We start from the raw sequence: 25,288 nt of genomic DNA, 5'->3' as shown, positions 1-25,288 counted from the left end.
GGGATTTGGCTGATTGCCTCTTGGTTAAAAACATGAATATTTAAGATTAATAAAGAAACTGCAGCACAAGGTACTTTTTTTTCCCCTCACCGCTAAGAAATAATAAATCTACTGTTGACAGAGGAAAGAAGTCCTTTAACATGCTATGACTTGGAAATGCAGCATAAGTGCCAATAGATTGCAACTTTGCAGGTTTTCTGAAGTTAATGGAGGTTGGGGAGAAAAAAAAAGTCAGTGAGAAATTTGAACAGGTTGGGATGGGGGGAAATAATAGTCTGCTGTTCCTCTGCTTGTTTATCCCCCAAATTTGCAAAACCAACTGTGTTAAATATATCAGAAAAAAACTAGTGCTACACAAGATTATTTTGTATTTTATGCAAATATTTAATAAGAATTTGATAATCATAACTTTGGAGTGTTCTGTGTTATTAGTAGTTAAGACACTGAGCCGGTGATCACTGAGCAGGAGAGCCTCAGTAGGAATCTCTTCCTGAATGTTGAGAGCATATATGCTTATTAACACATTGAGAGTACCTCCTGCTGTTACTAGTCTTCATACCACGCTTCACTGGCTGTTTATACTGGTCCCAGGGACATGTTTTCAGAGCTCCTATATGGTTATCTCATTATGCAATAAGGATGCCATTTCAAGCAAGGCGAACTTGGGTTACCTTGACAGTTTACTGAAGCTCCTTTGCCAAATCACAGCCTCTTTACTCAACTAAGAAAGATGTACAAGTACAGGGCTTACTAAGATACATTTTTCCCATTACCGAAAGACTTAGTACTCTTCCTTTTGGTCCTGGTGTTCAATAGAGTGACTAGCCAAACACTGATGTTATTAAATGTCACCATTATGTGATAAGATAGGCTCAGTGTTTTTCAGTGTTGATGCACATATGAACTCCTGAAACTCAGGAAGCTGTGCTTAGTTCTATGACACTGTGGCGATTTGGAAATCAAGGAAGAAAGCGTGAAACCTAAATAGCAAACGTGCAACACTGAAGAAAATAAAGCTTTAAGTGTCAAATACATTGTTCTTAAATCAACTGTCCCATTACTACACTAGATGAAATGCCCCTGATATTGGTAAGCTGGTGGTGATTTACATTAATAGCTTTACAATGTGCATTTGTCTTCTTTTAATATTGTAGGTTTCCATTTAATTACGCAGCTGAGAGGCATGCGTGTAGTGCTAGTGCTACTTCCTACACTGCTGCTTGTTATGCTCACGGGGGCTCAGAAAGCTTGCCCAAAGAACTGCAGATGTGATGGGAAAATTGTGTACTGTGAGTCTCATGCTTTCACAGATATCCCTGAGAACATTTCTGGAGGATCACAAGGCTTATCATTAAGGTTCAACAGCATTCAGAAACTCAAATCCAATCAGTTTGCCAGCCTTAACCAGCTTATATGGCTTTATCTTGACCATAATTACATTAGCTCAGTGGATGAAGATGCATTTCAAGGGATCCGTAGACTGAAAGAATTAATTCTAAGCTCCAACAAAATTACCTATCTGCACAATAAAACATTTCACCTGGTTCCCAATCTCCGCAGTCTGGACCTCTCCTACAATAAGCTTCAGACATTGCAATCCGGACAATTTAAAGGCCTTCGGAAACTCATCATTTTGCACTTGAGATCTAACTCATTAAAGACAGTGCCCATCAGAGTTTTTCAAGACTGTCGAAATCTTGACTTTCTGGATTTGGGTTATAATCGTCTTCGAAGCTTGTCCCGAAATGCTTTTGCTGGCCTGTTGAAGTTAAAAGAGCTCCACTTGGAGCACAATCAGTTTTCCAAGATCAACTTTGCTCATTTTCCACGTCTCTTCAACCTCCGCTCAATTTACTTACAATGGAACAGGATTCGCTTCATTAGCCAAGGCTTGACATGGACTTGGAGTTCCTTACACAACTTGGATTTATCAGGGAATGATATCCAAGGAATTGAGCCAGGCACATTTAAATGTTTGCCCAATTTGCAAAAATTGAATTTGGATTCCAACAAGCTTACCAACATCTCACAGGAAACTGTCAATGCGTGGATATCATTAATATCCATCACTTTGTCTGGGAATATGTGGGAATGCAGTCGGAGCATTTGTCCTCTATTTTATTGGCTTAAGAATTTCAAAGGAAATAAGGAAAGCACCATGATATGTGCAGGACCTAAGCATATCCAAGGTGAAAAGGTTAGTGATGCAGTGGAAACATATAATATCTGTTCTGAAGTCCAGGTGGTCAACACAGAAAAATCACAGCTTGTGCCCCAAACTCCCCAGAAGCCTTTAATTATCCCTAAACCGACAACCTCAAAATCTGACCCCAGCCAGTCCACCCTTGAAACACCAAGCCCTTCCCCAGGGTTTCAGATTCCTGGCACAGAGCAAGAGTATGAGCATGTTTCATTTCACAAAATTATTGCAGGGAGCGTGGCTCTCTTTCTTTCGGTGGCCATGATCCTCTTGGTAATCTATGTGTCTTGGAAACGCTACCCAGCCAGCATGAAACAACTTCAGCAACATTCTCTTATGAAGAGGCGGCGGAAAAAGACCAGAGAGTCTGAAAGACAAATGAATTCCCCTTTACAGGAGTATTATGTGGACTACAAGCCTACAAACTCTGAGACCATGGATATATCGGTTAATGGATCTGGGCCCTGCACATATACCATCTCTGGCTCCAGGGAATGTGAGGTATGAACCATGATCCTCCTAAAAGCGTTTCTACTGTGGGAAAGGAGAGGTAAATGTTTGAAGCTCTAGAGGTGTCTCTAATCACTAGAAAGAGTAATGACCCTTTTGCTTTTGGGTTTTGCTCAGTGTGAAAGGTTACTTAATTAAATTACAACCACCAGGAAATTGACTGCTTTTTTTTTTCCTTAAATGGTTGAAACTTGAAGGAAGTTTATTCAAGGATCATATTAAGTTGGAATAAAGCACTATGTTAAAACATCTGTTTTTTAACAGTTTGTATACAGGGGTTGGACTTACAAACACACATACACACAAAACTCTTTTCATCCTAAAATTTATGTCTGATTCTTGTTGTTTGACTTTTGTAATCAAGTAAAGAAGGAGGGGCCAGCTTAATTTAAAAACAGTGACTTTACCAAAATTCCAGGAGGTAATGAAGATTTAAACCAAAGAGCAATTTACCCAAGGGTTGATTTTGTTGTACATTTTATAGTTTTAATTAAAGCATGCAACAGGGATCTCATAGGGATAACTGTTTCTGTGTTACTTGCCATTTAGTTATTATACCAGCATAGAGAATGTCAGGCCTATTGTGTAATTGTATTAAGGCGTTTAAAGATGTGTTTCTTCCTCCTTTCCTTCCTTCCTACTTTCCTGCCTTCCTTCCCTTCTTTCTCCCTTCCTTCCTTTCTTTTCTTCCTTCCTCCTTTCCTTCCCTTTTTATTTTTTGTTTTTGTTTTTTTATTACTGGACATAGATCACTTTTCAAAGGTTTTCTTAAGTGCTGGCTTTCTGTATGTAATCAGAATGAAACTTAAATTCTACATTTTGGCTTTGTCCCTGGTAACTCAAATCAGGTCATGATGTTGTGGATGATTTAGCAATAACATAATGACAAACATAACAGGGACTGTTTGTCAGTGTTGCTGTCATCCCCAAAGACGTAATGTGTATTCTTGTTAAACTAATCCAAAACTAAGTGGTGCAAATATTTATAAATAAAAAGAGAGAGATTTGGGTTCTGAGTATTTTCCCTTTCTGTAACAATCACCTCAAATGAAGGCATTTCATGTTATACTATTTTCATTTTCATGAGAGTAAGTTTGGATCAGTGTCTGATTATTTAATTTTAAAGGTCACATATAGGAATGTGTTTATGAGTAGGAAAATGGTCACAGATTTCCAACTTGTTAATAAGTAATACTGGATGCAAATTATTCTTTACTTGGTAAAGTTGATCAAAAAGTGCAAGGACTGTGACTGCCTAGGCCTTGCTACAAGAATAAATTAGTAAAGAGAGGTAAAGTTCTGGCTCTGTGTCATCTTAGTATCCAATTTTACATGATTACTTTTTCAAAAGAAAGTTTTAATGACAATTTAAAGACTTGCCCTTTTTAATACTAGTTATAAGAGTTGAAAAATATAAATTGCTCTTTGATAATATATTCCCAAATCTTTCCATAATCCTAAATGCAGATGCTAATGAAAATGTTTTCAGACAAAGCACTGAGTCTGAAGTAATCTGCAACTCAGTGTAATTTGGAATATGGAGCTATTCTTCACAGAGTTCATTTTCTCCTCTTTGTGTATGATTGAAAATAAGAAAAGTAATCCCAGATAATAGATTCCTGAAAGAAACCTGTATAAGCAATTGCCCTTAAAAATTAAAGAGAATAAAAAATTTTATATAAAAGTCTAACAAGGCTTGATGTTTCTATTGCAGGCTGACATTTATATAATATCTGTGAATATTAGTAAAACAAGTTCATCCTGCTTTATTCTAGATTTGTCTTCTATTTTGAGATCTTCTTAAAAACTAGTAATATAAAAAGAAAAGGAAAATCCACTTCCATTCATTCATTTTCTCTTAACATTTATATTAGAATTGTGATTTTTATTTGTAAGAATCACCAAGAAAGATTCTTAAAGAGCTAGCACTTCAGAACAAGTGGTTCTAAAACTTTTCCAGAGATCTTAAATTCCAGAGATTATCCTTTAAAGACCATAGGCATTACCATGATAGAAACAAAATAAAAACATATTTCATTCTGTAAAAAAGTGTTTAAAAATACATTTTGATATTATATGTGTTCTGTAGAGTGATGTTTATGGTCCTGAAATTGCAGTGACATTGTTGGGGTTGGGTGTGGTGTTACAGCATTAAGTAATGAAAAATTTAATTAAATGTTATAATGAAGCTGTTGAGTTGAAATGGTAGCCCTACTGAAGTAGTCAAACTCTCCATGCCCTAAAAAGTAGGAAATGGTTGGCTATACATCTGAGATCATTAACTCCACTTCTGAGTGCTCGGGGTCCAATAAAGCTATGTTTAAATGAATATTAACTTGTTTTGAAACACAAATACACAGAAACAAAGTGTAGCTGCCATCCTCCTTTATGTCAGTGTAATCAGTGTTCAGTATATTACAGTTACAGATGGAAGTAAGAAATGAGGAAAAGTAGATTCTTAGAAATTGTTATGAAAACAATAATTTTCCCTTACTTCTTTGTCACCCCAGAGTAAAATTTCTCTTGTTGAGAAAACTTCTCTACAAAATGAAGCCAAAAGAGAGAATCGATTTGCCCAAGTTTATGACTTCTTAGGATAGCGGAGGTACGCTGAGTTTAGGTCTGGTGGTGTTTTGAGAAACCTCACGTATCAATAGTTTAGAAAAATAGTGAACCATTATTATATTTATAATACATTTTTGTGAGGTAGGTTTTTAATTCAAAACATCAAACTCTACCCAATAAAGCCATAAATATTTAACTAGAAAACTTAGCACCAAATGCTAATTTTCTAAGATAGTGCCTTGAAAAAATTGCATTAAATTGAAAATTTCACTTATATAGTTGATGTTACCTTCAATGATCATAATCTAAATATAGTTAAAATATCCATTTTGTCTGTTTCCTTTAAGAAGAAAATAAAAATATTAACAGTCTTCCTTAGAATAATGTCTGTGAGCCACCACACACATCTAGCATGCAATTTATAAAGTAAATAATTTTGGCTCTGATCTTTATAAATTTAAAATTTTAAAGTTCCAAGTGCACATTGTATGATAATAATCTGAAGGAGAATATCATAATAATATAGGCAGTAAAACTTTCTTATATCTATAAAAGAGGGATAGAGTAGATAGCTATGAATAATTAATATGACTTATGGCACAACTCCAATAGATACATTTCAGTCATACTTTGAGTGGATCAGTGTGCTTTGTTGAACTGAATCATTTAATTTGTTCTCAATACGTGCTCAGAGAAGAGAACTTAAAACCAAAAGGATACAGCTTTGTCTAAAACTTAGTGCCACTGACAGAGAAAATTGCAAATACTTACTTTTGAAAATAGCTTGTGAAACTTTGGATAGCTTTATCTCATAAAAAATTATAAGAATTATAAAGTTACTTCATTTTGCATACCAAATTTTTACTTAAAGATTATACAAAACAAAATTTTGAATACCTGGTTCTTCTAAGATATGTTTTATCAACTGAAAATAGCAAGGACTTTTATAAAATTAGTAATTGTGAATATAAGCCAAGAGAGTTTGCCTTTTGAATTAAAAAAAAATTGAAATTGGTAAAACCTTAACATGAATGAAAGTGGTCTCTAAAGAGATCCTGCATTCAGAGTGTTTTAAAGGAGAAGTAATTAAAATATAAAGTTTAATGATCCCATAATGCTAACAGTGCTGTCATTAGGGAAATGGGAATATAGGTGACCTTAGGTACACATTTTTCAAATATTTAGTATTTTGGTTACACTCTTCAAAATCAAGTAAAATAAAAATAAATTGGTTGTCATTTGGGGCTTATATTATTTCTTTCACTGCTGTGCAGTGGGTGGTATAGACCATTTCTAACAATTTATATTTATTGAAGGTATTAGGTCATGTCCAAACTACTGATTTAAAGGGGAATATTAACTTCTTTCTACACTGTAGAAATTGACATTTTGAAGTATACTGAATGAATTTCCAATAACTAAAAATCATAATATATTCTGAGAGGATTTTAAGTGAAACAGGCCCAGTATCACTGAGTTTAATACACTTTACTAATATAAAGCTGTAGAAAACAAAGTTAATTTTGGTGGCTGACTACTACTGTGTCATATTAAAATGTTACAAAATTGAAACTATACTTTGTGTATTTAAAGGAAGTCTATTTATGCTTGTGTGTGTGTGTGTATGTACATGTGTGTGTTTGTATTATGTAAGTAAGTGTATGTGCTCATATACAGAAATAGAGGGAAAATATATTTTGTCCATTTTGAACACTTGAAATACTAGTAATAAAAACTTGGGCCATGATTACTGGAATTTGTTACTTAGGAAAATACTTCTTAAGAATAAATGTTTAATCATTTCTAAAATTATATGTATCTTATGTCTAGATAGTCTAGTGTTCTTTTTTGAAAAAACAGAATTTATACTACACATTACCATTTTTGCTGTGACTTTGGGTGAGTCATTTCATTTCTCTGTGAACCATCACTGAATGAGTGTAATTCAACTAGTGCAATATATCCCAACTCAAATCATTCCTCAGAATAGTCAACTTTATAAAATCTTTGTGGTCATTCCCGGGACTACAAGAGCAAGATGGGATGTGGAGGAAAAACTGAGCTGTTTATATTCATTGTCAATGAGGAAGGAGAGAACTTCTTGAGTTACTAAAAGGCGGCATGCTCAGGTGAAAAGCCATACAATGCCTTTATGCTTGAAGGCAAAATACATAACACACACACACACATGTGAGCGCGCACACACACTTATATGTCTTCTAAATTCTTCCAAGTAACTAGTTATTTTGAAAGCATTTAAAATATGACTTTAAAAAATCTACGGTCTAAATTTGATGCAACTAAATTTCATTCATGAATACAATTTTTATTAGTCTGCAAATAGTACTGGTGAAGAGTGACAGCTGCCAAGAAGGCCCAACATGGCTAATTTAGGACAGGTTTTAAACTGACAATAAACGGTTCAATTCCTTTTTCTAGAATTAGCTAGTATTAGCATCTCATGAACAAGTTTTTAATAATTGGTTGCTCTCTAAGTTCCCAAGTTGAGAAGTCTGACTCTGGTCTTAGGAATGGATAGCTTTTGACACATCCCAGTAATCTTTAGATGATTCCAGAATTTTTCATCCTGTGACTTTTCTATATTCAGTAAAATCTAGTCATCCTAGTTCTCAAGAATTACATTTATAGATAGCTCTATGCTTTGGAATTTGCTCGGGAATATTAGCATTGGGTACTTGGTGACTCATCAGAATTTTCATGTCTCTAGAGTTTCATGAATCACTAAATCAAAGTGAAACACTAGCAACCTGTATATCACCAGACACTGGAAGTTTTGAAAAATTACTCTGTCTTTTGATCAGTGAAAAGCATAAAAGAGATGCTGAATATGTTTTAAAAATTAAAACTGCTTTTTATATTACCCAAAGAACTACCATTCATTGAGTCAGTTTGATAACATCTCAATATTCTTAAAACGAAAGAGAAATTGTGAGGGTATTTTTCTCATGCACTCCATAAGCCATTAAAATTTTAACTGTTAGTTAAGGAAGGTTGAGAAAAAGCACAGTATTTCCTATGATATCAGAATCACTGGCTTTTTAGTAACTGCTTTAATATGCTTGAAACTGCTCTATAGGTGCAAGGGATATGATTTATACTCCTGCTAACAGGTTTAAAAATAATGCTTCCACCATCAAGAGAAATTAGGGTCCTTTAAAAGTAAGACATTTGACTTTAAGTCAAATCTTACACATTATAATACTTGTAAAGTTTGGTAATTAAATGACAGCAAAGCGAATACACATTAATAAAAGGTTAAAGTAAGGGTGAGAATATAAAATTTTCAGAAAAAATCATGTCCAAAAATTATGAACAAGCTTGACTAAAAAAAAAATTAAAAAAAAAACTGAATAACATTGATGTCTCGATATCAGATAAACAATAAACACGTGCATAACTAAATAAGATTATGATATTTAGCATTATTGTCTGTACATGGAAATGAGATATCTTTTAATACTATATAAATGGTATTCTTAAACATACTTAAAAAAACTTTGAAATATAATTGCATTTAAACAACCATGTACAATTAAACACCCATATATCCCACATAAATATTTCTGAAATACTGAAATATATGTTGTAAACAGGTAGTAGATTAATATATATTATAGTTTTGAATAAACCCCATTCTTTACTAACTTGACCAGTCCCCATAAATTGCCTCAAATATAAACATTTGGAGGAAACATTAAAAAAATTTAATGGCATCAAAATAACTTTATGTTTCTTTTCTTATTGCCTCAATGTATCATGATGGTTTTCTGAATTTTTGGACATCCATACAGCTTCTCTCTCCTTTATTTCAGTCTTTCATATATTCACTGAATTCTCAGACTTTAGAGTTAGGGGTAAAGATGTAATAACTAAATCTAGCAAGAAGAGTCATCTCTTTTGATTTTTCTTTTATTTTTTAAAAAAATGTAAAGTCTTCTAGTAGAAAAAAGTAAGGTACAGTAAACATGTTTGTCACTTTGATTTTTAAAAGAGAATTTTAAAGTAAAGAAAGAGTAACTATAATATCAAAACAAAATTTCCTAAACAAATTTATAATTATCATTTTTATCTACTATTTCAGTTGTTAGGATCTTCAAATCTCATTGAATTATAAAAACTAAATATTGTATTAGGTTTTACAATATATTTGAATATTTGAAACAGACAAGCTAAAATGAGTATAGATGGATTTGTTTAAGAAAACTCACTGTTTTTTAGGATCTCAGTAAGCAAATGTATTCCAGAACAGAAATATATAATGTTATGAATTGATTCCATTTTGAGGTTATTTTTAATGTTAGAGCAAAACCATATAGACACTAATTTTGGAATACCAAATGATACAAAGAGGGAAAATGCTTGAAATCGTTTTATTTTGGAAAGTCAATACTACTTAATTCATCTTCACTGTATGTTTTCATTTTAAAAGATAATGATTGCTCTTTTGCTGCCTTCTTTTAAAATTAAATATCATCAGATAAATCATTGAAATTATACTGATTTTATTAAAACAAACAAACAAGAAACAATCTTTGGGTATAAATTCTATGCTTGCTTTTTCAATTCCTCCTTCTTCCCTCAAGTCACATTTACTGAAATGTTTTTTTTCATTTTCTGCTGGAGATCTAATTATTTACTGTGCTAGGAATTATAAAAAGTTGATTTCTTGTTTCCTTTAACCGATTCCTATTAAATACATTTATGTGCAAATGAAGTCTTGAAAATATTGCTTGTTTGTTTCAGCATAAAGTTGATCATGATGCATTTCACTATTCGATATTTATTATTTTAAATTGAGACCAGCTATTGTTAAATATTCCTAAAAAGACTAAAAAAAAAGAAAATAATAGAAATATAAGTTAATTATGTCTGAATCTTTTTTGGTATGGTCTCCATAGATGAAATATTGTTATTTTCTTCTGTGTTTATAGGTCTGAAAAAGTAATAGCAGAGAGGTCAGCCTTAAAGTATTTTAGGTTGATAGTCAAACCACAACATGGACCAAAATTGCATTGATCCAGTGGTTAGATCAAGGGGTGAAAAAGAGGTCTCAGAGATTTGTTTTACTTCTGTAATACTGGACAAGTAAATATATCTGACCTTTCTGTGATATAATTTTTCCATCTATTGAACTGGGATAATAACTTTCCAACTAACTTGTTGAAATGATTAATGAGCTACTATTCGGAAACCACTCTGAACTCCTCCATAAAAAAGCTTCAGTGTAAATATAAATTATTACTAGCCATAAGCCCTACTGTCTACGGAAAAATGCAAAATACAATGTGGCTGTATTATTTTCATTGTTATTATTAGTTATAATGATGGTTATAATACTCCCTGATGTAGAAACAAGTGTTGTGGTTACATTTTTAGTAAAGTGAATAATAAACCTGAACTTTCAGTCCCTTGTCTGAGCTGTAATTTAGTTTGGGTACCAGACGCACTGATATTTAAATAATACCTCAGGGTTTGTAAAATACTTCCTTGGCTGAATGCTTTTTCATGTTTCAAAGAAAGCAGTATTTACAATTCTTTTATTGGTATTAACTCTAAAGAAGAAATGGGTTATAGAAACAACTTATAAGTTTCCAATCTGATCAAGTATTGCTCTTCAGCTCATTTTCTTAACAAATGGAGGCAGTTTTAATTTCCCCAAAGTGTTTATGCATGACAAGTGGGAATTTTCAAATAATATGTAGGGTATTCCTTTTGAATAAGTTAATATGTGATTTTAAGAACCGGATATTTCTCTAGTGTATATGTATATACATACACACACACATATGTTTAATGCTTTGATGTGAATAGTATTTTGGTTGAATATAAAATGAGCTCTTATTTTTGCATAAATATATGGTTATGTAATTCCTATTATTTATGATATACTTAAAAATGAAATACATTTAAATTTTCACATGGACTATTATTGTGTGCTGTAAAATAGAGGGCACCACTGGTATAAGTCCTTTACAAAAACAAGCAGGCTGCAGACAAAGAAAAATGTTAGCATTGCTAGAGAAGACAGTAAGTTGTTTTCTTTGTGATTGGAAAGGCAGAATTATTCCAAATTGGAAATTCTGCCAGCTGATGAATGTCTCTTCCAATTATGTATTCTAGAATGAGGGAAATAACCACATAATGGGGTCACAGACGCACTGGACCCACTGTGAAATAGATCTGAACCAAAACTCCATTGATTTCATGAGCCTCTACTCTGACCAGGGGACCACAATGATGTTTTGGATCTCCAGGATTAGTGTCCCTTCAGAGTTGATGTCCCCAGTAATCCACAAAAGTCTGATTACTTCACTTTCCCCAGTGCACAGTCACCTTGGTAAATAGTTGTATGTAAATGTATCGTGATTTAAGTTAGACTTCTGTCCACTTGACCTAGCAGTCTTCCACTTATACAGACTGAGTAAGAATTTAGTAGACTGCTCCTGTACTTTTTTCTAAGGACACCATAGTTAAATAGACAACATCATAGGTCTCTTTTGAATCAGACTACATTGATTACTGCTTTAACTCTACTGTCCCATACGGTAACCATGCCCATCTTGTCTTGGCACTAGACCTGTGCCACCCAAGAATCTCATTTTTCACATTGCATTTAGGGACGCCAGTTCAGTGGTAGCTCTTCCCACTGTAATTTCTGTCCTGCAGTGAAGAGTGACAAGAGAGACATTAATCCTGAACTTACTTTTTTCAATCTCTTTCCCCTCTTCAGTTGCCAGGCTGTCAATCAATTTTATCATCTTGGAATATGATCCACAGTATTCTAACCAGATTTTCTTTAGTTTTTGAGAATTACTGCTTAGACTCCAATCTAGAAACTTAAAAGAAAAGAGAATATAAAATGTAAATATTAAATTCTGACTTTCTGCAATTCATAATTCTTTGAGCTCTCAATCCACTCATGGTCTATCTATCTTTTCTCAAATGATTATAGAGGATAAGAGATGATTTTAAACCAATATTCCAACTATTTCCCTTTTAATTTTGGCATAACACCTTCCTTGAGAATGTGCATACAGTTTTCCTCCAAAACATGAAGATTGGCAAGGATCGTTGACCTAGAAAGAAGATAGCATCCATTCTCTTTCTCATTGTGTTTCTTAGTGAGAATTTATTGGAACATGGTCATCAATTGCATAAGCAAATATACAATTTTATTAATGTTGTCAAACTATTCCTATTCTATTGATAGTAAACAAAGAGATAATCTTATTCTAAAATATGAACAAGTATAATTTTGTGGATTAACCTGACATGTTCTTATTTATTTATTTATTTATTTCTAATTTTAAATGAATGCTTTGTTTAGGAAATGTTGAAAATATGAGATTATTTATAAAAATAAGCAAAAAATTATCAAAAAATCCCACTATGCAGAGATAATACTTTAAATATTCTGCTACATTTACATCTAATAATATGCACAGATATGTGTATGTGAGTGTTTATACAATTAATTTAGCATTGAAAACTGTAGCATAGATTACATAAAGTATACTGTTACTTTAAAGTTAACATTTTGTGATGAATAGAGTCACTTTTAAAAATACTGTTTTTGAAATTGCATCCCTAAAGTGTCATATTTTACTTACACTTCCCTTTTTCTTGAACCTTTATGATGCTTTGTTTCACTGTTATAAATATTTATTCAATGGCTTCCTCATCTAGATAGATTCCTAGAAGATAAAATTCATAGCCAAAAGAATGAAAAAGTTAAATTTAACTCATGTCGCCAAATTACTCTCTCAAAAATATATACCTATTTGTATTACCACATGAACTGTACAAGAGTTATTTTCCCACATATACACCAACATAATTTATCTTTTTTTTTTAAGAAGTTGACAATTTTTTTAGTGTTTAATATTTATGTCTTTGGCTTTAGGCTGTAGAATTTTTTTTCTGTGTATTTTGTGTTATTGGATTTCTTATTTTGAAATATGATATATAAATAGTCTGTAGTGTCAACAATAATACTAGTTTTCATTATGTATTTTTACATTGCTTTTATTTTTAGAAAGGCCTTTTCCATCCTGCAAGGAAACATTTACTATGTTTTGATCACTCCCTCAATAATTTTATTTTTATATTTATTTCTTTAATCTACCTACAATATCCTTTAGTATATCATGTGAAACATGGAGTTAATTTGTTTTTTATCACTAAAGAATTATGAAAAATGTGTTTTACCATTTTAATGTAGAATTTTCATATATCTGCATCAGTTTTGTGTTTTCTGTCTTCTTCCCATGGGTTCATTCTCTATTCTTATATCAGAATCATATGCTTACACTATTACAGTTTTTAAGTATTTTTTTTAATTTTTATAAATGTGTCTTTACTCCTGCTGCTAAATTCCACATATATATTTTTAATTGTCTTGTTTATTCATCACTGTTTTTATTTGAAATAAAATTTCGCATCTTTCTCTCTCTGTCTCTTTTTTTCTGGAGCACACACATACAACATACACACACACACAGTATTTTGACTGGGATTGTGTGGATCGATTAATTCATTTGGAAATAATTGAAATATCTACAGTTATCAAAAAGAAATGTTATAAATGTTATGGCATAAAAATGGCATAGAGCTCCATTTATATTATCTATTTCTTATGTCCTCAATAAACATGAGCTGATTTGTTTTTTATTATGATTCTAATATGTATATAAAAACATATATATATGCATGTATAATTATTATCAATATTTTGACCAAAACCTTAATTTCAGTAGATTGGTTTTTTTTTGAAATTTCTGGTTCAAAAATAATTTTATAAAGAAAAAAATGTGTTAGCTTTCTAATAGCTACATTTCTTATTTACTTATTTTTCTATATTGTATTGTCTAAATCTTCTAGAATAATGTTACACGATTATGGTGATCTGGAGCAAAATTTTTTTTTTTCTAATTTTAACACAGACTGTCTCCTGTGTTTTTGTACATTTTATCATTCTATTTATTCATTCACTTATTTATTCAACAAAAATGTATTGTATACCTACATTAGTATCTGTTAACACTGGGCTCAGTGCTGTGTTTACAGTAGTGGATAAAATACTTTGTTTTAGGTAAAAATTTATTTGTCACATTTTTCATACCTATAGTCTCATTTATAAAATACACATTTATCAGGATGGATATTAAGTATTACTTAATGACTTTTTGGCACTTTGTTTTTCTCTTTTTATGCGTCCTGTATTTTTTCCCCACCTTTTAGTTATTCATTTTATGAATTACATACTTTTATTTCCTAATGTTAAAAGTTATTTGCAATTCTGGAATACATTATGGTTGTTTCTTTCATAATATTTTTCTTAGATCAGCTATCATTGTGTCTACTTTTGTTTGCAATTTTAAAATCTCTCTTCACTAATAAGGGAACTCAAAATTATGCTCTCTTTATCAGTTGTCACATTTATTATCATTTTTCTAGCTCTGAAATGGTTAAAATAATATGGACATGATCTTTTCCTTGAAATTTATAAAATATTCCCCAAAAACTGCCTTCATGGTTCTCTTTTGGGATATAATACTGAGAAAATGGTGCAAATTTTTATCTAGTTTTTTTTTGCCTTTTTGTGTCCTTGAATCAGAATGTTGAATTAGATTTCTTAGAAAAATACCCATTTCATTGAAAATGTAACATATATTATGATTTATATAATAATTACCTTTTCTTAAACATCTTCTCTAGTCATGTATTTGTTCATTCAGTCTCTGTGGACCACTATACTAGAAACCGTAAATGAGGCAGGTGAGTTTCTTCAATCCATATTCTAATAACCCAGAATAAAGTCATTAAAGTATTAGATGTACTTTTTTCTTAAGATTTTAAATTCCTTAATGATGTATAACTTCTCTAGTTGTACTTTTTTGTATTTTAGTTTCATTAATTTATTCTTGTTCATAATTGCTGAAGGTTTTCAGATTTATTGTTTTCTTAAAAGAACTTGAGGGGCATTATCTTCAAACTACAGGAAATTATATCAATGTTCTACTTCCCATGGTATAATATCATCTATGTATGAATGAATCCCTCCACCAATACTCTCTGACATTCTAAGTTATTTTACCTTATCATTCTTATCTTACATTTCACTGCCTTATACAGCCAAATTATCTCTTTGATCTATAAGGGGTTGGCAAAATATTTCTGGAAAGGACCAGATAGTAAATATTTTAGACTTTGTGGTCTATATGGTCTCTGTCACAACTACTTTACCCTGCCATCGTAGCATGAAAACAACCATAGAAAATATATAAAAGAAGAACACATCTGTGTCCCAACAAAACCTTATTTGCCAAAAACAGGCAGCAGCTGGATTTGGCTCATGTCTTATAATTTGCTGACTCCTAATCTAGATCATTTTAAACATTACTGAGTCTTAACACTCAAAAATAAACAGCATAGAATTTTCTCCTAACCTGATACCTTCTTCTACTACTGCCCTATCTTAGTCCTCCCCTTCATAGAAAATCTTGTCATAAGATTCTATCCCAGTCTGTATTTCCTCATCAGTCTCTCAATTCTTCAACCCACTACAATCTGTCATCAGAGCCTGCCAAGCCATCAAAAGAGCTCTTGCTAAATTTGCCACTGACTTCATTATCACTAAATTCTATGTCCTTATTAAAATTCTTTGCTTCACTATGATATCTCAGTAACATTCAACACTGGGTCTTTTCTTCCTTCTTTAAATGTTTTCCTTTCCAGAATTCTGTAATCAGACCATTTCCTCTTCATTCCAACATATCCTTTTCCATTTCCTTTGTAAGCTCAACCTGAATATTATGTTTTGCTAAGGCTCTTTCCTTGCATCTCCTCTTATACCACTATATTCTCTCTCTCTCTGTCTCAATAATCACATTTACATATACAGCATGCATTACCATTTATTACTAACAATAAATAAGTTATTTCTCTATTGCTTGACCTCTTCCCTGCATTCCCCACATGTATACCAATTTCCTATTTGACATCTAAATTCAATTATAGAAGAGTACCTTAATCCCATTTCCAAACAAAATCATGATTTTTCTTTCTGAGCCTGTTTTCCTTTTGCTGGTTCTTGTCTTGTGAATGAAGCTATCCACTTCTGTAAGTCAGAATCATAGGAACCATCCTTGACTCTGTCCTCACTCTCACATTCCAAACAAATCACCATGAAGTCCTGCTGGTTTTACCTCTTGAGTATCTCTCAAATCCATCCATTCCTCTCTATCTTTACTATTGCCACCTTTTTGTCCTATTTAGTCTCCCTAGCTCAGCTCTTGTTCCATTGGATTTATTCTCTACACTGAAAACAAAGAGCATCGTTCAAAACAAAAGCTGATCATGTCACCATCCTCCTTTATTTCGAGCAATTTGGTGGAGTCCTGTTGTTCTTTGGGTGAAAATTAAAACCCTTAACATGACCTTAAAAACCCTGAATGATCTGGCCCTTCCTTCACAGATCCTTCTCACATCACACTCCTCTTTGCTCTCAAATCTCCATCCAAAGAAGCTTCCTTTTACTTATCCTTTGACAACGTCATTCTATCAGCCCAGCCCTAGATGCTACTCACTCTACTTAGTTAATTCCTAACCATCACCTCCTCAGGAAGCCATTGCTGAAATCCTTATTGTCAAACCACAAGATTTAGTTCTTCCTCGCTATCACTTCTTTTTAATAATGATTTGATTAACATCTTCCAATTCTATTTGAATCTACTGTATCCAAGGAAAGGTACTATATGACTGTTTTTGTTTGATTTTTATCTCCAATGCTTTACTCCATACATTGTATAGAAGAGGAATGTCATAAATATTTACTGAAAGAATAAATAAGTGCATTCCCAAATTTTACTTCTCTTTATTTTCTGCCTTTTAAAAATAGACTCCCTTCTTTGAAAAGTCACTTTATAAATTCTTCTCTTGAAAAATTACTGTTTATTTCATTATTTAAAGTTCAAAACTGTAGATTAGGATATAGATTTGGTGTAGCCCATTTTTAATAATAATTTTTCTCCTCTTATTATGTCTATGTTCAAGATGACAAAATACATAAGGACAAAAGCAAGAAAAATATATATAATTTTGTTTATATATATAACTTTGTTTACCATTTTCCTAGCATTTTTGTATATTTTTGTTACACAAATAAAATTAATAGAAGCAAATTGTTTATAATCTGCCATTTTTATTTACTTTATTGTGAGCATATTAAGCATCCACCTACATCATAATTTAGTTACTGCATAATACTGTATATTATTTTACTGTACACGGGTTATAGTTTTATTTTGGTGGTTGTTTCAAAATTTTTGGAATAAACAAACTTAAGATGACCACCCTTGCAGTTATGTCTTTCTAAATATACTTAATGATTACAGTTTTATATTAAAATTTCAAACCATCTTATCCAACATTTAAAAAAAAATTGGTAGTGATCTGTTACAATTTAGATCAAAAGGTATTTTGTTGTTTTTTTAAGATTCACCACTTTTATTACGAATGATACCCAAAATATCTTACATTTTTTTGACATTTGTATATTTTACTTTCTGTATATTATGTTCATTTGCTTTGCCAATTCATAATTCTTATTGACTTCTGTAGGTTTTTTTTTTTTACTTCTATAGGTTTTAAATTTATTAATCTTTTAGCTTTTATAAATGTCACAGATGTTTTTCTCAGCACCTGTTATTCATCTTTTAATGATTTCAGGTGGGATTTTGATTATATAATTAGAAAATTAATTTCACATAATTAAATTATTGTATGTTTTATTCTATGGTTTCTGCCTTTTTTTGTATAGTACAAAAGTTATCTCCAGAAATATTAAATAAATATTCATCTTGTTATCCTCTAATAGCTTCATGGTTTTATTTTTTGCATGCAAATCATTAATTCAACTTTTTGTTGTTAAAATTTTACCTAGTTCCACAAACTCATTTGTTATTTACTCACAGTTATGAAATGTTCTATTTGTTAACCTGCAAAGCATTAAATACTTATACATATATATATTAAAACTGTATGCATGTATATTTATGTGCTATATGCATGGATTATGTTTTCACATATATGTTTCCATATATATACAAATATATATGAATACACATGCTCTTCTATTAAACTTTTAATTTTCCTAATAATTTTATCCAGTCTTTATTTAATATAATCAGTTGAATTACATCTCATTGTTCATATTTTTAAAATATTCTGGCTATAATTTTGAGTTTCTATACTTAATTATAAAAGTCACTATATATAATATAGTATATGTATACCTATACATATATAGTATTATATATGTATACATTATATTATTATATATAATATACATTATATTATATATATGTGGTTTTTTCAGCTACCTTGCTTTCTATTGCTTTTTAACCTCTCCAAAATCGTATTCTAGAAATAAATCACTGTTAACTCTTTACTCTGTATTCTTTTGGATATTTTCTGTGCATATATAAATGAATATGTTTTTCTTCTCATATAATATTATACTACCTGTAATGACCTAAATTCTGTTTGTATGCTTTTGGCTTTGTTTCATGTAATATATCTTGGACATTTCTCCATGATGACAAATAAAGATCTACCTCTTTGTTTTTAGTTAACTAAAATGATTCTCTAGTGGCAGACAAGTGAGATGTTTGAAAACATGGAGATGAACTTTAGAATTATTATGTTAGTACCATAATAAAATTTATTTGATACTTTTATTGGAATTGTGTTATTTTTAAAGAATAATTCGGAGTGAATTAATACCTTTTAAATTCTAAATCTTCATCTTGAGATATGATAAAACTCTACCTTTGTTAACTTATATCTGAGTTAAGTAAACAGTGAAACACTAAAATATTTTGCATATGGGAGAAAATTTATTTTATATACGTTACAATTACAGTTAACCTTTGAAGGCCAGTTTGAACTGCTTGGGTCCATTTATCCGTGGATATTTTTCAATAATAAATAATACAATACTACATGGTCCATGGTTGATTGCATCTGATGATGCTGAGGAACTGCAAATACCAAGAGCCAACTATAAATTATAGGCAGATTAACCCCTGCATTGTTCAAAGTCAACTGTATTTTATTTTTGTTCCTAATATGTACATGATGAATTTTCCTTTTTTGCTATTTTCTACCTGTTTTTTGCCATCATCCACCTAATCCATGTTTGTGTGTGTATGTAGAAGTGGGGGTTGTATTTTTTTATGTGCCTATTACAACCAAAAACAATACTATTCCAAATGTTAATTCCAATTGTGTTTCAGTATATTTTCTTTGGTTTAATAAATAGGACATTCTTCATTTATCCATTATCTCTTAACTCTCCCAACTGTTAAAATTTGCATCATTTATTTTAGTCAAACTTCTGAAATGATGTTGACCAGTTAGGAAGCTCAACAGTTTCCCTCCCTCTCATCTTCACAATAGTCTGAGGAGGAAAATCATTACTGTGGATGATTTGGACCAAAACTTAGAATGTTCAAAGTGATAGAGCAGTGTTATAGCGGATAATAAAACTCTTCTGCAGGAAGGGGCTGCAATAAGGTGACCTGGCAGCAATTCTCAAATGAGAGTGTTTCTACTCTGAGGGAGTAGACTTAGACAAGTTGCTCTGAGAAATATCACTTTCTTCTTTAGTATCTTCTATTAGGCTTCTTCTAGCACTTGTAATCTTTTGGGTGGAGCTACCAAGAGAGCCAAAATAAGCATATAAGTTTGTGTCAAAATATTAGGAATCTTCTGTTTAAATTTGCCCATGGGTTGCATTTAATGAAACCTAGGCAAACTCAGATGTCTTCAAGGGCAAGAGAGATTATATGAAGCAATATGTATGAATAAATAAGGATTAGGAATTAGTGGGACTATGGAAATCTACAGTGACATGGGCAGACTATGTAGCCTATGTCAACTGTTTTCTTATCTATAAAATAATGAGACACAATTAACATTGGGCAGGCTCAGGTAAGTGTGTAGAGAACTAGAACTAGGAAAACTTTCCTCAGGGACTTGTAAATGCTGAAGTATGGATATTTTCATACCCCTCTCTCCCCCTCAAAAAAACTCCTAAAGTAGGAAATGATCTACTAGAGTGTTATTCAACCTCAGCACTATCGATATTTGGGGTCAGATATTTGGTGTTGGCAGGGGGTAGATCTGACCTGAGCATCATAGGAAACATGTCTGGCCTGATCCATAAGAAACCAGCAGCAACGCCCACCCTCCAGTTGTGACAACTAACCGTGTCTCCAGATATTGCTAGATGACCCCCTGGGAAAAGGGAAGTAACATCAACTATGGTTGAGAACCACTGATGTAGCACATAGGATTTGGTCTTGGAGAGATAAGAATACATTTCTGTAGCCAAGAAAAGTTCACTAGTGATCCTTAAACTTCAAAATCTTGATGTCATCTACATGGAACAAGGGGTAGTCTAAGCAGAGATGGGTAGGTAACTCTAAAGTAAACTCAGGTTCACATCAAAATTGAGAGAATTTCTATGTCAAGCTTTTAACAAAGTGATATCAGGATTTTGTTGATGACAGGAATAATATGCTTTGTTTTATTGTGACTCTTATCCAAGGTTAAAGGACTAATAGGTGTCTACAGTTAAAATGGTAACAATCCTGTTCCAGGAAAGAATGAGAAGAAATGAATGGTTTTGCTGCCACCATAGTAGTAATGTAGACCTAGAGAATTTTGCATGAGGAGAGGCAATGTTGGGAGAAGTAAGTACATGATAGTTCTTGTCAGAACTTGTCAGCCTTGTCAGCCATAAGGCTCCTGAGTAATTGGGTTTGGGAAACACAAATAGCACCAATCAGGTCTAACAATATTTAATGCATAAATATTAGTTAGGCATCAGTGACTTTAAGACTATGACTTTGTTTGACCATTATATACATGGAAAAGGGAAACACCATAATAAAAGATTTTCTACTCTCAGTTCAAAGTTGGAAGACCTGAAAAGCAAGAATCAAGGGGGAAACTGAAAAGCAAATAAAAGGTTTTGAACACACCAAATGAAAATGTGTAAGAGAAACTAACCTCGGGAAAAACTTAGGGACTGGCAGAGGCATTTCTGTAATTTTCTACAATCTCTAAGAATATAGTTTTTCACAAGACTTGCTCTATTAGAGGAAGCAATTTTCATGGATGGTAGAATTTCCCCCTATTAAATGAGAGAGATATGGTTAAACTCTTGATGAAAGATTTCTTCCAGTTGAGTTTGAGGCTCACAAGTAATGAAATCTGGACAAATGCCACAGACTGACTGGTACCATGGAGATGCTGAAATTAAAAAGGAAATGATATTTTTTTCTTCTCCCTTTAGGAATATTTTGTAGTCAAAAAGACATAGGCTCTAACACTAGCCCTGCCATGTTTAGCTCTGGAATCATGGGCAGACTTTGAAGCTATGTCAACCTGTTTTCTTAACTATAAAATAATGATACCATTTGTACCTGATAAGTTTATATGAAGATGTCCTATAGTAAAGGACATAACATAGTCTCTGGCACACAGTGAGTGTTCTTAACAAATGGTAGCTATTGTTGTGATAGTGTTATTATGCATGTAATATCCTCCCTCTTTACTCATGTCACTAATTTTTGATTAAGTCTATTACTGTTATCAACTATTTAAGCATATTACAGAATATGTGGTGCCATTTTGGAATAAGACATTATATAAGATAAAAAAGATTACATATTTTATTTCTCTATATTCATATATAAAATTCTTTATAAATCCATATTCAGACACATATACGTATGCATATATATACATGTATATGTATATATATAGAGAGAGAGAGAGAGCGAGAGACCGTGTGTTTGTGGGTGTGTGTGTGCATGAATGTGGATATAGATCTGGACTTGAAATATTTTGTCTTCTTGACTTCTTTAAGCTATAGAAAAGTGCAACATAGGGGATATCTGGTAGGAGATCCTGACTATAAGCTCTGGAAAAAATTTCAAAATTACAGCAAGTACCTATGGGAAATTGCAGTGATAAATGCCTATATTGTAAAAGAAGAAATGTCTCATAAAAATGACCTCAGCTTATACCTTAATAAACTAGAAAAAAGAGCAGATCAAATCCAAAGTAAACAGAAATACATAATTAATAAAGGTAGAAGTTGAAATCAATCAAATAAAAAGGTATAAAAATAATAAAGGAAATTATTCTTTGAGCAAAGCAACACAGTTGATTAAACACTAATCATATTGATCTGCAAAAAAAAAAAACAAAAAAACAAAAAACGATAGAGAGCAAAACACGAATATCAGTATCATGAATGAGAGAGGTGGAATCACACCAGTTTCTAAAGATATTAAAAGCAAAGTAAGGGAATATTATAAACTTCTTTTTGAAAATTAATTTGGTAACTTAGATATAATTAACAAATTCCTTGAAAGACACAAGCTACAAAAGTTTACTCAAGAAAGTAACCTAAATATCTTTATGTCTATTAAATAAATAAAATAAGTACCATAAATGAAACTCCAGGTGTAGATGGCATCACTGATAAATTCTACCACACATTGAAAGAAGAAATAATACAAACTGAAGAGGATTGAAGAGAAAATTAAAGAGGAGGAAATACATTCCAACTCGTTCAGTAAGGCCATCACTGCACTGATACGAGAAGCAGTCAAATCACAAGAAACAAAAACTACAGGCAAATACACCTAATAAATATATGTGCAGAAGTTCTATACATACTCTAAAATTTGTAATCATGACCAAGGGGAGCTTATCTGAGGAACCCAGGAACACTCTTTGGTATAGTACCTAATATCAATCAGTATAATTTATTAGATGATATAATTAACAAATAATTGTCTTAGTACATATGGATAAAGCATTTGACAATATCTAACATACATTTCTAGTAAAAACTCAGAAAACTAGGAATAAAAGGAAACTTCCTCAACAGATAAGGGTCATTTATAAAATACTGATTGCCAACATCATAAATAATAGTGATGAATGCTTTCACCATAATATCAGGAACAAGACAAAAGTGTCTGCTCCCTGCTTCTATGTAACATAATGTGAAAATTTTAGCCAGTGCAACAGGCAGGAATTAGAAATTAAAGGCATCCAGATGGGAGAGAAGGATATAAAGCTATATCCAGGTAACAGACCATCTAAGTAGAAAATCTAATGGAATCTATGAAACAACAACACAAAACTCCCAGAATAAGTGAATTTAGCAAGGTTACAATGTGCCATATTATTATATAAGAAATCGATTGTATTTCTATATTAATAATAAACAAACATTTAAATAAAAACAATGCTATTTATGATAATATCAAGATATGAATTACTTAGAAATAAATCTGACAAAAAATGCCCAAGACCTGATCTGTACTCTGAAAACTACAAAATATTACTAAGAGAAATTAAAGAATACATAAATAATCAGTGACACAGACCTTCCTTATGAATCAGAAGACTGAGTATTATTACAATGTCAATTCTCCCCAGATTGATCTATAGAGTCAATAAAATTCCAAACAACATCCCAGCAGGCTTATTTTTGTGGAAAATGCCACATTGACATTGAAATACTAAATTTCATACTGAAATGCAAAAGACCTAGAATACTCGAATGAAATTTGTGAAGGAAGAGCAAGTTGGAGGGCAAATTACCTTATTTCAAGACTTATAAAGCATTAGTATTCAATACAGTATGGAATTGACATGAAGATAGACAAATAGGCAATGAGTCCATAAGTAAACCCATACATATATGGACAACTGATCTTTGATAAAGATGCAAATGCACTACAAGGGAGAAAGCATAGTCTTTTCAACAAATGAGGTTTGATTTCCATATGAAGAAAATAAAATAACAAAACACTTCATACCTCATATCAATTTAATAATATGGATCATAGACCTACATATGAAACCTAAAACTATAAAATTTCTAGAGTAAAATATAAGAGAAAATCTTTGTAGTTTTTTTTTTTTTTTTAGATATGATAACAAAAGCATGATCCATAAAAGAACAAAGTGATAAATTAGACAATCAAAATTAAAAATTTTGCTTTTGGAAAGACACTGTTAAAGGAATAAAAATATAAGCCACAGACTGAGAGAAATGGCTAAAATGCAACTGATGCATGTTAATACCAAGTGTTGACAAAGATGTGGAAAAACTAGAACTGTCATACAATTCTGGTGAGAATGTAAAATGGTAAAATCATTTTGGAAAACCATTTGGCAGGTTCTTAAAAAGTTAAACATGGACCTAACCATGTGACCTAACGCTTCTACTGCAAGGTATTTAATCAGAAAATATGAAAGCACATGCTTATACAAAGACTGGTACATGAGTGAACATAACAGCTATATTTGTAATATGTAATAACTGGAAACCATCCAAATGCCCATCAACAGATTAACAGGTAAATGGATTGTGTTTTATCCATACAGTGGGACACTACCCAGAAATAAAAATGAACACATCAAGGATACTACACCATAGTAGAATCTCATAATGTTAATGCTGAGTGCTAGTAGCCAAGCAAAAAAGAGAATGTTATGCATGATTCCATTTGTGTAGATGTCTAGAGAATACAAACTAATGTATAGTGATAAAGAAAAGATTAGTGGTTTCCTGGAGATGGAGGGGATTATTGGTAGGAAGTCTAAAAAGAGGTACAAAGAAATTTCTGGGAGTGGTGAATATGCTCACAGTCTTGATTGTGCTGATGGTCTCACTAATGTATACACATGCCAAATCTCACCAAATTGTGTATTTTATATATGTGCAGCACACTGCATGTTAATTATACTTTGTAAAGCTGTTAAAAAATGCAACCACTGTCTTGAAGGAGAATCTCTGGCCTGGACCATGCTAAATAAAAAGCAGTGGGGAAAGGCAGTGCACAGATTCGGGGATTGTTCTGTGACAAATTCTTAGAGTAGAGGAGCAGTAATGGG

At 31.9% G+C, this 25,288-nt stretch overlaps 1 protein-coding gene across 1 annotated transcript in view; it reads left to right on the top strand.

Moving 5' to 3' along the window:
• Window positions 1-206: 206 nt before the first annotated feature.
• LRRTM4 (leucine rich repeat transmembrane neuronal 4) overlaps window positions 207-25,288 on the top strand; it is an 884,061-nt gene continuing 858,979 nt past the window's right edge. Inside the window, exons 1-2 of the mRNA XM_061210898.1 lie at window positions 207-251; window positions 1,118-2,701. Coding sequence (XP_061066881.1) covers window positions 207-251; window positions 1,118-2,701 — 1,629 coding nt within the window. The remainder of the gene's footprint in view (window positions 252-1,117; window positions 2,702-25,288) is intronic.

This window comes from Eubalaena glacialis, chromosome 14 (assembly GCF_028564815.1).
Source record: "Eubalaena glacialis isolate mEubGla1 chromosome 14, mEubGla1.1.hap2.+ XY, whole genome shotgun sequence".
Lineage (NCBI taxonomy): Eukaryota > Metazoa > Chordata > Mammalia > Artiodactyla > Balaenidae > Eubalaena > Eubalaena glacialis.
Note: the sequence above shows the minus strand (reverse complement) of the source record. Positions and strands in the feature narration are given on the sequence as shown.